The 13,853-nt window shown below is 41.7% G+C and overlaps 1 protein-coding gene across 1 annotated transcript in view; it reads right to left on the reverse strand.

Moving 5' to 3' along the window:
- Nucleotides 1-2,771: 2,771 nt before the first annotated feature.
- Nucleotides 2,772-13,853, reverse strand: part of LOC141191592 (uncharacterized) — a 37,241-nt gene continuing 26,159 nt past the window's right edge. Inside the window, exons 6-7 of the mRNA XM_073661522.1 lie at nt 8,565-8,655; nt 2,772-6,493 (exon numbers count right to left, since the gene is read on the reverse strand). Of these exons, the coding sequence (XP_073517623.1) occupies nt 5,304-6,493; nt 8,565-8,655 (1,281 nt within the window). The 3' untranslated portion in view covers nt 2,772-5,303. The remainder of the gene's footprint in view (nt 6,494-8,564; nt 8,656-13,853) is intronic.

A 13,853-nucleotide genomic window follows, 5' to 3' on the forward strand; every position in this document is an offset into this window, starting at 1 on the left:
ACTCTATATAATGTTTCACTTTTTGTATTGAAGAACAGAAATAAATTAACTTTTTGACGATATTCTAATTTAGTGAGATGCACCTGTATGTAGTTTCCAATATCCTATCAGCAGAGCATTTCTGTTTTACATAGCTAGTTAAGCGCATATTACAAGATTGTCAACAATATAAAACATACCCCAATAAATAAAAAAGACCCCTCCTCCCCATAAAAGGCAGATATAAAACACCTTTCTCCGGGTGAGAGACTGGGTGAAGTATTTCCATAGCTGTCGCTTTTAAAGTAGAAAAAATGGCGGCTCAGTCACTGTTGAACATATGGGAGAATCCCACCTAGAACCTAAGCCTCCTTGGGGGATAATTCAACCCCAATTAGGCAAGAAAAATGTAATATAATCATAATAGAACCTGAAATAAAAAACAACATTTGTAAAGAACGGTCCAACAAGCAGGGACACACTTCTTCCCATATACTCACGGATCACTGTGTTTTTGAAGAATTAGGGTTTGTACCACAGGATCTTCAACTTTTAACATCCCCACTTTGATCCCGGTGTATTTGCCTCTCATTCATATCGAGCCAGTGAAGGGCTTATGAATCTTGAATAAAGTGCACAGTACCTCGTGCTACCACCCTTAACTTGGCAGGGTATATCATTGAATATCAGGATCTGGAGATATTTGTGGATACTTCCCACGCTGCTGGTTTATTGAAGACATCAATTCAGAAAGGTTTATTAAATTGCTGTTTTCAGTCGATGCGTTTCAAAGTGACAAGCACTTCTTCTTCAGGAAACAACTACAGTACAGACCAAAAGTTTGGACACACCTCATTTAAAGATTTTTCTGTATTTTCATGACTATGAAAACTGTAAATTCACACTGAAGGCATCAAAACTATGACTTAACACATGTGGAATTATATACTTAACAAAAAAGTGTGAAAACAACTGAAAATATGTCTTATATTCTAGGTTCTTCAAAGTAGCCACCTTTTGCTTTGATGACTGCTTTGCACACTCTTGGCATTCTCTTGATGAGCTTCAAGAGGTAGCCACCGGAAATGGTCTTCCAACAATCTTGAAGGAGTTCCCAGAGATGCTTAGCACTTGTTGGCCCTTTTGCCTTCACTCTGCGGTCCAGCTCACCCCAAACCATCTCGATTGGGTTCAGGTCTGGTGACTGTGAAGGCCAGGTCATCTGGCGTAGCACCCCAGCACTCTCCTTCTTGGTCAAATAGCCCTTACACAGCCTGGAGGTGTGTTTGGGGTCATTGTCCTGTTGAAAAATAAATGCTGGTCCAACTAAATGCAAACCGGATGGAATAGCATGCCGCTGCAATATGCTGTGGTAGCCATGCTGGTTCAGTATGCCTTCAATTTTGAATAAATCCCCAACACTGTCACCAGCAAAGCACCCCCACACCATCACACCTCCTCCTCCATGCTTCACGGTGGGAACCAGGCATGTAGAGTCCATCCATTCACCTTTTCTGCATCGCACAAAGACACGGTGGTTGGAACCAAAGATCTCAAATTTGGACTCATCAGAGCAAAGCACAGATTTCCACTGGTCTAATGTCCATTCCTTGTGTTCTTTAGCCCAAACAAGTCTCTTCTGCTTGTTGCCTGTCCTTAGCAGTGGTTTCCTAGCAGCTATTTTACCGTGAAGGCCTGCTGCACAAAGTCTCCTCTTAACAGTTGTTGTACAGATGTGTCTGCTGCTAGAACTCTGTGTGGCATTGACCTGGTCTCTAATCTGAGTTGCTGTTAACCTGCAATTTCTGAGGCTGGTGACTCGGATAAACTTATCCTCAGAAGCAGAGGTGACTCTTGGTCTTCCTTTCCTGGGGCGGTCCTCATGTGAGCCAGTTTCTTTGTAGCGCTTGATGGTTTTTGCAACTGCACTTGGGGACACTTTCAAAGTTTTCCCAATTTTTCGGACTGACTGACCTTCATTTCTTAGAGTAATGATGGCCACTCGTTTTTCTTTACTTAGCTGCTTTTTTCTTGCCATAATACAAATTCTAACAGTCTATTCAGTAGGACTATCAGCTGTGTATCCACCTGACTTCTGCACAACACAACTGATGTTCCCAACCCCATTTATAAGGCAAGAAATCCCACTTATTAAACCTGACAGGGCACACCTGTGAAGTGAAAACCATTTCCGGTGACTACCTCTTGAAGCTCATCAAGAGAATGCCAAGAGTGTGCAAAGTAGCCATCAAAGCAAAAGGAGGCTACTTTGAAGAACCTAGAATATAAGACATATTTTCAGTTGTTTCACACTTTTTTGTTAAGTATATAATTCCACATGTGTTAATTCATAGTTTTCATGCCTTCAGTGTGAATGTACAATTTTCATAGACATGAAAATACAGAAAAATCTTTAAATGAGAAGGGGTGTCCAAACTTTTGGTCTGTACTGTACATACAGACAAAATTGTGCAAGACAGTTTAAAGGCTTGAGTTTTGAATTAAGGCACCAAATCAACACATGATTGACTTGGATTGGCACATGATTACATCGGAAAATAACAAAATTGCGTGCATTTCAGTTATATAAAGAAATACCTCCAAAAAAATGTGTAACAATTCATATACTATAAACCTATTCGACATTATTTAAAAATTGTATATATGCAAGTTCACATGTTCGCTAAAATAAATGTATTTATTCACTTATTCTAATAGCAGGAGTTGGGCTAGAACCTATGTCTCTATAGGGAAAACCACTGTGTCCTGTGTTCTTTAATCGTTAAGCCGCTATGTGTATTTAGGAATTAACAAAAGATTAAAAAGAAAAGCAAATCCAAGGGTCGGAGAAAAGTGTGTAAAAAACTTGTAGCTCATTGTATGTCAAAAAAATTCTTGATTTATTTATTTTATTTAATGTCTTTTTGATGAGCTAAAATACTCTTATCCGAATTCCTCTAAATGTGATTTTAGTTTATTATATTTGTTACAGTCCATTTGTCGTGTTTCATATGTCAGAATATTATTTTGTGTCATTATATTGATATCAGTGTGTTTTATCAATTACTGTATAATTTTATTAGAAGGAAAATAAATATCATTATAAATTAATTCGCTTCCTTTTTTAATTAATTTGTTAAATGAGCACATTATGAGATCGTTCTACAGCTTATAGGAGGGTTAAGGTTTCAAGCCTGATTATTAATTTCAGCCAGTTTTCAAAGAATTCAGTAGGAAAGGAGCCTTCTATTATTTCAGGCACACCAATAAGTGGTATATCATTGAGCCTTGACCTATTTTCAAGATCATCTGTTTCCGCCAGCAGCGCTGATATTTGCTGTTCTGCAAGCCTGTTCTCATTGCTTGTATCGGCTATCTGGTCCTCAATGGCGCGGACTTAGCCTTTCACTGCCCTTGCTCTATTTTCTGCAGTTTGTGTCGTATACCTGCTGTCTCATCTTTAAGACCACCAAAATGTACATTGAAAGCAGAGAGAGAATTTACAATGTACCACTGCAATGAAAACATCTTTTAAAGTAGGTTCCTCAGGTACCTGTATGTCCCATTGGTGCAGGTTAGGCCGTGGGGCAGTGAGTATTGTGCCACATGCAATTTTGTGGTCTTTTCATCCCCTTCAAAGCGGCTGCCTCTCCCATCTCCTCCACTTGGAGCCCATGCACAGGTGTGGGGTAGCTGTTATAAGGCCACTGTCACCTGCTGAGACCTGTGTTTCTGTGCAGGCAAATTGCTACAGCCTGGCCACCACTTCCCTCCTCCTCGTCTACCCTGCTCAATCTGTCTCCAGCGTGACAACCATGGTGTCATCTTGGAGCTGAGAGCCTGCTTCTCCCGAAGTCTTTATGTGGCTTTTCCTGGTCATTTTTTTCCCCTGGGGCAAAGTACTTCCACACTCAGACAGTTAACTAGTAGATGTATGCCGATTTTCAGGATGGTCGTCAGGTCCTATATCGGATAAATAGCTAGATGCTCGGCAGGAGCTCCTACATCTGCTTGTTCACATGTCGTCAGGGTTGTTGCACACAAGTATTGCTGCTTTCTGTGTGAGTGGGATAGTCGTGCAAGAGAATATGGCTACAAAAAAGGGACTGGCCTCTCCAACATTCACTTCAGCAAGGGAGTAACTGTCCTGCCTCCAGAAGTTGAGGATCCACCTAGGCAATGGTGGTAACAAAATCTTATCAAGTTGGGCCTAATGAAGAACTTAGTAAAGGCTATAGATAAAAATGTAAAAGCATTCATGCATCTGATTGGTAACTTTCCAAGGTTAAGTGAAGCAAATATAAAAGAAGGAGTCTTTACTGGACTTCAGATTCGTAATCTTCTTCAAGATGAGGAGTTTCTTCATTTGTTCCAGGGCAAGGAAAATTCTGTATGGTTTACATTTGCATTTGTGGTAACTAACTTTTTGGGAAACTCAAGAGCAGAAACAGTAACTATGAAGAGTTGGTGTTATTTCTACTCAAAACATGTAAGGATCTTGGCTGTAACATGTCCTTAATGATTAATTTCTTATATTGTAGACTTTTTTTCCACCAAACTGTGGAGTAGTGAGAGACGAGGATAGTGAGAAATGTAACCAAGATATTGCAACTTTGGAGAAAAGATATCAAGGAAAATGAAATCCATCAATGCTTGCAGATTACTGTTGTATAATTTTAAGAGATGATCCGATACAGGAGTACAAGAAACAAGCAAAAAACAGTTGTCACTGAATGAGGACTAATTTTGTAGTGCAATTTCTGTAACTGTTTAAATTAGCAATAGGGTTTAGACAGGTTTTAGTTATTTGAATTGTTTCTAAGTTTTCTCTAAATAAATATCAGAAAATTGGCATAACAAAATATTCTGCATCTGTATATTTACAAAAATAATAATGTTTCAAAGTGCTGGAACCTTTAGTCATTAAATTATATGTAGCAGTAAAAGGAAAACTCATTGTCCAATTTGAATTCAGGAGGTAAAACTCATTAAGAAATGGCTCAGTTCATAACGGAACCTGACAACTTTTAAAAATATGTAAAACAGTGTTACATGATCTGAAAGGTCCATAAGCTAGGTTCTTCAGCTGCTCAGTCAGGACGTGTAGTCTGTACAGGTCCCAGTACCTTCCTCTCCTCTACTGCACCAATCAGTTAGATAAGTGTGGGGCTTGACAAGAGAGCAGTTCTCTCACTGATCAGGAAGGACACTGTCTCATTGTTCTCAGTCACAGGAAGCTACATTCACTCTATAGGACACACTCACTTCTTAGCACGATTTTTTCTTGCTAAAAGTGTGTCTTTTCAAGTAAAACTTTTTCCACATTAAGGATATAAAAAAGGCTTCTCCCCGATGTGACTTCTCTGATGTCTATCAAGAAAAGCTTTCCGGTGAAAAAATTTCCCACATTCTGAACAGGAAAAAGGCTTCTCCCCTGTGTGAATTCTCTGGTGTTTAACAAGACTTGATTTCCTTGTAAAACATTTCCCACATTCTGAACATGAAAAAGGTTTTTCCCCTGTGTGAGTTCTTTGATGTGTAACAAGATCTAATTCCTGGTTAAAACATTTCCCACATTCTGAACATGAAAAAGGCTTCTCTCCTGTGTGAGTTCTCTGGTGCTTAACAAGATTTGATTTCACTGTAAAACATTTCCTACATTCTGAACATGAAAAAGGCTTCTCTCCTGTGTGAGTTCTCTGGTGCTTAACAAGATCTGATTTCCCTGTAAAACATTTCCCACATTCTGTACATGGAAAAGGTTTTTCACCTGTGTGAGTTCTTTGATGTGTAACAAGATCTAATTTCTGGTTAAAACATTTCCCACATTCTGAACATGAAAAAGGCTTCTCCCCTGTGTGAATTCTCTGATGTTTGATAAGACTTGATTTCTCTGTAAAATATTTCCCACATTCTGAACATGAAAAAGGCTTCTCTCCTGTGTGAGTTCTCTGGTGCTTAACAAGATCTGATTTCTGGTTAAAACATTTCCCACATTCTGAACAGGAAAAAGGCTTCTCCCCTGTGTGAGTTCGAAGATGTGTAACAAGATGTGATTTCTGGTTAAAACATTTCCCACATTCTGAACATGAAAAAGGCATCTTCTCTGTGTGAGTTCTTTGGTGAGTAAGAAGACTTGCTTTCATGTTAAAACATTTCATACACTTGAAGCAAGAAAATCTATTTGTTGCTATGTGAATTTTTTGATGTTTAAGAAAAACCTTTTTGAGGGGAAAACTATTTCCATATTCTGACCGTGCAAATGGCTTCTTAGCTTTAGGAGCAGTTCGTTTTTTAATGCTTATTTTGTGACTTTGATTTTCCTTAGTAGTCGGTAATGAATCAGAAGACAGGACCTGTTTCATAGGATCAGGTGAAAGATCTTTGCTGTAAAGGGATGATGGTATATTTGGAGTAATAGCATTCACTTCCATTGTATCCTGTGAGATCTCCAGCTCATCTGATTTGAAAATTGAAGATGTCGGCCATCCCTCTGATCTCCTGGTACAGTCATCTGCTAAGTAAAAAAAATATATTTGAATAAAATATTCTTGAAATTTATATTTTTGAACATTTCTAAACTGTTGGTACAAATGTCAAGTTATGTAAAAATATTGAATTATTCACCAAGACAATGACAGTTGACAGTCTAATAGAAAACCTCATAGCATGAACCAGTAGAGTTTGGTGTTCAACTGTTTGTTCATTCTGCCTCCCAAATATCAAATATGTGAAAATTATACCAATAAAAATTTCTACTCATATCACAAAAAACAAGCCTCCACTCAGGTCCATCATCTGTCAACGGAAAAACAGAGGTTTCCACATCATTAGTGGCTCAAAAACTCTTGAAAAGCAACATGGCTTCCATAAATCAATCCAGCAAAATCCGCTCTTTCAAAGTCAAATCTGCTCCCTACTTAACTCAAATGGAAAGCACCGCACCCTACTAAAGCTCATGCATAATGCCGGTAGCTGCCAGATACAGCCTTGTTCTCCGCTGGTTAGGTCCTCTGTGTTCAGCTCCTGTGTTGTGTATTTTCTTCTTAGTTTCTTCTTGTGATCCCAGCCCGTTTACTGACTACTATTGTGTCTTCTGATTCTGTATTTTCTCTGCCCTCCTGGTTCTGATCCGGCAACCTGACTATTCTTCTTGTCATCTCACACCGCAGAACAGCAGGAAACACCATAGCCCAAGCCTAGGGGTCTTTGTGTAAGTACAGATCCATGTAGAGGGGTTAAAGGGTGATGGGCAAAACTTTGACTATAGACAATAACACATCTAATGAAAACATCAAAAAAAAAAAAAAGAAAAAAAGAGTAACTAGTGGTGAAACCTCTCTGGGATAATTAGAGTATGTTTCTTCGTAGCTCCTGGCAATTTAAACTATAGTAAGGGCCAATATTTTATGTCAAATGAGTCTCAAAAAGAAATATACATTTAATGAGAACTTTTTATAATAGTGCAGAGCTGAGGTGTCTTAAATTTAGAACTCAGGCATTTGGAAGAGGAAATGGAGACCTTTTTTGAAAGACTACCAGGGAATTACAGAGTTAAGTGGGGCAGGCCAATCCCACCACAATCAAACTATCATACAGAATGAACTTGTAAAAAAAAAAAGACAGAATAAAAAAAAACACGTTACATCCCCAACAAGAATGTATGTTTGGAGGGGGGACTCCAACACTAAACCGGAGTCGCACTCATTTATCGTGGACCGTTGGAGCTACTATGAGTCCAGACCAGAAGAGTAGAGAAAGTATTAGTGCTCCCCATTTTAAGATAAATTGCATCTAAATTCTTTAGGATCGATAATATTATTTATGACGTGGAGTGAATCCATGAAACCAGGGCTCGAGCCATGCCAACACATCTCCTGCAGGCGTGAATAAATGTATATTACAGCCATCAGCCACGCACAGCTTAGAGATATATCATGGCACAGGTGTAATGTTTTTTGTATACTTTATCTATTTGAAGTAATTTGGTTTAAAAAGAAATTGAAAAGTCAGGGTAAAGGGAAACTCTGTTGTTATTATACAGAAATTCACACTTGGCCTCACTGCACATTTAATGTTGTCGATCATAAAAGTGAAGTTTGCCCAGAAAGACTGGACCTGGTCTTGTAGGGACCATATGAGGACATTCAGCAGCACAGAAGGAAGAGAAGGTGGATTCATCCAATAAGATATCAGGGTTCTAGGAAGCCAACAGCATCATTACCCTCCACTTTCTCTCACAGGCCCATCATAATATATTTTTCTTCAAGTGATTTTCTAACTTGTCAGCACTTTCTACATATGCTGTCATTTGGATTGGTAGTTTACAGATCTGGACAGGTAAGAGTCAGGGTGTTCTAATTTCAGTTGGTAGTTGGATCTTCCAGGTTGTAAGTTCTATAGAAAAGGAGTTTCAATGTCCAAAGTCATTTGAACAGTTTTTGGTGGAGGACAATGTTTTGGTCTAGATGCAAAATGGTGATTACACAATTGTGATCCAGCTGGACTACATGACCGGTAAACCATCCACAGCCTGTGTCTGAGAAGAATCTGTGACTTCTCTGCATTTAGTGGTCGCTACTCACCTGGGTAGTCATATGTAGGAATCTCCTCTTTACACCGCTCATCACCCCTCACATTTGTCTCTGTAGTATTAATATGGGTCAGATCTTCACCCTGAAAGAAATATTATAAAAGTCACAGACAGATGGAGAAGTCACATCTATGATCAGTAGTGATGAGCGAGCACCGTAATATTCGTAATCGCTATACCCGTAACGAGTACTTTGTAATAATCGCGTATTCGTTCCGAATAGCGAGTACAATGTAAGTTAATGGGAAATGCGAGTAATTTTCTGCTAGACCCTAAAAAGGGGTCTGGGGACCTGAGGAAAAGGCTGAAATGGATGGGAAAGTGATGAAACAGAATGGGAAGAGCCTGGAGAATGTGCCTGCATGATTTCTGACTCACATATGGTTTCTGGGAATAAGTTTGTTGCAGTATTACGCCACTTTTACAGACACACGAGAACAACTACCAAACCTAACCTAAATTGCATTTAACATGCCAAAAAGGTTAAGAAACAGTTTTTCCTGCACAATCACTTGTATATAAGGCTAAATAAACCAGTGAAGCCCAAAAAATATCCCTTTTAGCCTTTGTTCACACATACTGCTGTGGCTTTTTTTCGCTTTTTACAATTGGGAGGGCCCTGACTTATACATTTTGTAGGTCCCTCTGTCATAAATCATTTTTCAGTTCGCTATTCCCCAGCACTCTACAAGCACAGCTAGAATTCACCAGTATGTATGTAGATCTTTGACCTGAGAGGCCTCAGGTGGCTCTGTAACATGCGATTTGGAGGGACAGCTGTTACTTAGACATTTGGGCGGTCCCTCCATCATTGACACTCAGATAGTGGAATACACATTCAATAGCAGTTTACAATGTGCCCATTGTAGCGTTGGGCTTGACCCTCCTCCACCACCACCATGTGATACTTCAGCCCTAAATTCAAATTTTCAGAGGCCTTGCAGTAGGCAGGAAAGCTGAGTTTTGTGAGAGCCCTTGTGTGGCCCTGTAACATACATGTTGAAGTGCCCTCCTCTAGAGATTTTGGAGGTCCCTCGTGTACATCTGAGAGTGCCCTCACTTACTCATATTGTAGGGCCCTCACTGTATTATTTAACTCATTTAGGGGCAGAGACTACAGAGAAAAAAGCCAAGAGACATGCAGTACTAGAAGGTAGCAGTGAGTACGGCCTGCGATCCTCAGGTATGGCTGAACTCAGTGAACCGGAAAAATAAAGCTGCACTAGTTAACTGGATAACGAGCCCAAATATATCACTTGTGCAAGTCAATGGACAAAGGATATATGGTGATCCCCTCCAGGATGAGTTGATGAAGCTTCTCCAAATGGCTCCGAAATTTTGATTGTCAATATTCCCCAGATTATATAGGAAGAGAAGACTTGTTGATATTGTACTACTTGGTCCAGTGCAGAATGTGCATCGTACTTCCAAAAATTACTCCTGGGGGGCTGTGTCATAAGTGCAGGGAGATTCCTTGACAAGGGCCTCCCTTGTCAAACATTATCTACGATGGAGTACTGTAGTAGTTGTGGCCCTCAATTCAAATTTTCAGAGGGCCATCAGTCGGTCATCAACAGTCGGTGTAAATTTCTATTGAATATGTATCCCCTATCTCAGTCACCATGTGGCACAAGCCAGGCATATTTTTTGTCAAATAGGTTGACTGACAGTACATTTCTATTGAATATGTATTCCCTATCTCAGTCACAATGTGGCACAAACTCCAATGACAAATATTAGTTTGGTAGGACCACTGTACATTATAGATTTGTCCACTGCACAATGTGCATAGGGTTTGTAAAAATTAGCCCAATGGGCTGAGCCATGGTTGACGCAGGAAGCCACCATCCCAAGGGTCGCCAATCACAAATAGTAGTTAGGCGGGAGTAGGAATACTGTCCTGGTTTGCCCACTGCACAATATGCATAGTTTGTAAAAATTAGCCCTATGGGCTGAGTCATGGTTGACGAAGGAAGGAATCTTGTTTTTATGGGAAGGGGGTGACGTTAAGAGCAGTAGCATGAATCTGCATTTTTGGTGAATTTAGGTTGGCTTGCAGTCATCTGGAGGGATTACAAACAGTGGAGATATCCAGTCCTTGTTGAATTTAATCAGAGTAAGTCTGTCTGCATTTTCCGTAGAGAGGCGTGTGCGCCTATCAGTGATGATATCCCCAGCGGAACTGAAAACACGCTCAGACACCACACTAGCAGCCGGGCAGGCCAGCACCTCCAAGGCATATAAGGAGAGGTCGGGCCAAGTGTTCAGAGTAGACACCCAATAATTAGAGGGAACTGAAGCATCAGAAAGGACACACGTAAGGTCACTTAAAGTAACCCTTGACCATTATCCCTCCTGGGCATTTTTATAGGCACAGATAGCCCTTGCTGTTTTGCTGGCTTATTGAAAATTGCCCAATTTGGGCACATTTTTCCCCCACCTCCGTTGGAGCTGGTGTTCGTGTCTCTCCCCATTATCCCTTGGTGTTGAAAAGAGCTGGTAACTCTGCCACCAGCATTATCTGAGGGTGAGGTTTTCAGCAACTGATCTACAACGGCCCTCTTAAATGATTCCATTGTACAACGCCTGGCAAAAATTATGGAATCACCGGGCTCGGAGGATGTTCATTCAGTTGTTTAATGTTCTTGAAAAAAAGCAGATCACAGACATGGCACAAAACTAAAGTAATTTCAAATGGCAACTTTAGGGCTTTAAGAAACACTAAAAGAAATCAAGATTAAAAATGTAGTACTCAGTAAGGGTAATTTTTTTCAGACCAAGCAGAGGGAAAAAAATTATAGAATCACTCAATTCTGAGGAAAAAAATATGGAATCACCCTGTAAATTTTCATTTCCAAAACTAACACCTGCATCAAATTAGATCTCCTCATTAGTCTGCATCTAAAAAGGAGTGATCACACTTTGGAGAGCTGTTGCACCAAGTGGACTGACATGAATCATGGCTCCAACATGAGAGATGTCAATTGAAACAAATTGGTGGCTTGGACAACCTTTCAGGGTAGGATCTGATGTCCGTCAGGGCAGTCCTCTTAGCCCTTTGCTTTATGCCTTTGCAAATGATCCCTTCCTCAGAAGGATCGATTGTGGATCGTTGGCAGGGGTGCGGATGGGCAGGGCTGCGCCGGAGGCTATCTTGAGGGTAGTGGCCTACGCGGACGATGTCACAGTCTTTGCCTCCTCTTGCGAAGAAACAATGGTGGTGATCTCAGAAGTGGAGCGCTACTCGGAGGCATCCGGGTCCAAGGTCAACCAGGATAAGTGTGAAAGTCTCTGGCTGGGAGGTGGAGATCCCGGGTTTGATCTTCCGGACACCCTCCCCGAACCCCAAGAACACGCCAAAGTCCTGGGCACTGAATTCGGCCAGGGTGATTACCCCATGAAAAACTGAGAAGGCAGAATCAAAGGTGTCGCCCAAAGAGTGGACCAATGGAAGGGTTGGTTTTTGAGCCTGATGGAAAGGGTTGGCCTGTGCAAAGCTTTCCTGCTCCCCTTGCTAAAGTACCTGGGCAGCGTCTGTGTCTTGTCAGAGCCTCTCTGGACATGGGTCTACAGTCTGTTCTTCCAGATGTTATGGGGGAATAGACTGAACCTAGTCAAGCGGGAGGTCACTTACTGCACGAGGAGACTAGGGTGGTTAGATATGGTGAACCCCGTCGTGTTCCTAGTGAACACCTTCTTGAAAGTTAATGTGGCAAACCTCTGGAAGGAGAGGGCTCCTCCATGGGTATTATCCTGCAAGGGATGGTTTCAGCCATCAATCTTCAGGGGGAAGATTGAAAGATCTTCGCACACTGCATGGGCATCTCCAGGCTTATGTTACCCCAGTTCTGAAAATGATCCACCGGTGAGGTCTGGGAATGTAGGACGTGAGGTCCCTCCCGAGGAAACTCCTCGATAGGAGGGTCTTGCTTTCTCATTTTCAGAGTCCATTGGTCCTCAAGAACTGCCCAAGTCGGGATCTGGAGGTTGGGTTGAGTTTGTTAAATTCCAGCAGGATCCCCAAGTACTGGGACTTGACTTGGCGCTGCTTCCAAGGTAAGCTGTGTGTAAGGGGCAATTTGAAGTACAGGCGCTCAGAGGACAGAAATTGCCCCCGTGAGGCTTGTGCTAACATGCTGGAAAGCATGGAGCACTTCGTGCTTCATTGTCCCTTTAATACAGAGGTGTACAACAGGGTGGGAGCTTCCATTGGCTGGCTACTCTGTCCTATGCCGGGTGGGCCTATGGAGCGTTCGGAGACCTTGGGAGAAGGGACCGAACCACTTTATACTAAGTGTAGTGGTCAGGTATTTCACGTGGAATGCACGAGTTTTAGTTTCGACACAGAGTAAAATCCTAAGTGCAGATGAAGTTTGTAGGAACATCGTAGGTGACCTGGTGAAGGTACGTTCTCTGGAGTATGAAAGACAGGCTGCCCGGAGGGCGGCCAGTCTCTGGAGGGTCTTTTCCTTCAGGGTGCCTTAGTCCGGTAGTACTCCTATATCCAGGTGGTGGGCTGTCGTCTTTTGTTTTGTATTTATGTCTCCTGAATAGGTTTGCAAGCATCAAACTTGAGCTTTGGATGGTGAGCATGTAGGTTGCCTTTGCCCTGGCCTCTGCTCAACTTGGTATGGCAGATGCTACAGCCTACAATGTTTTTCTCTGAAGGACTTTCAGAAAAAAAAATTCTACACAGCAGCTGAACGCCCCCTTGCCCTGACTTGGCACACAGCGGGGGTGCTCTTGGGAACAGCTGACCCAGTTCTCACTCTGGGCAAACCACGACTCCTGCCTGTGTTGGTGCTACATATCCATCTTCCTCTGAGTTGCTGTCATGGCTATGCATGCCAACGGTCCAGGTCGGATCAGTGGACTCATCATCGACTACCTGGTCTTCCATCTCATCCTCCTTCCCAGTTGACATTGTAGGCTGAACTGATAGCAACTGTGTCTCATCATCATCAGCCTCTACTTCTGGAGACAAAAATTGATGTTCCGCCAAGCGTCTTTCTTCTGGCCATAGGTCCTCAAATACATAAGCATCAATGCACGCCACCTCCTCTTGTTCCTCTTCAATGCTGCACAGTGATAGTCCAGAGCCAACCAAAGGATACGTACCAAACAGATCCTCGGAGTGGCCAAGCTTGGGGTCATATGTCTCCTGTGACTGATAATGGTTGGAGGAAGGAGAACCAGCTTCAGGATTGGATGGGCCAGCCTTCTGTGTATCCACAGTAGACTGTGTGGTCGTGGAAGATTTGTTGTTACTTGACAAATGCGT

The sequence above is a fragment of the Phyllobates terribilis genome, unplaced genomic scaffold (assembly GCF_046119375.1).
Source record: "Phyllobates terribilis strain yellow unplaced genomic scaffold, ASM4611937v1 Scaffold_47__1_contigs__length_9908305, whole genome shotgun sequence".
Lineage (NCBI taxonomy): Eukaryota > Metazoa > Chordata > Amphibia > Anura > Dendrobatidae > Phyllobates > Phyllobates terribilis.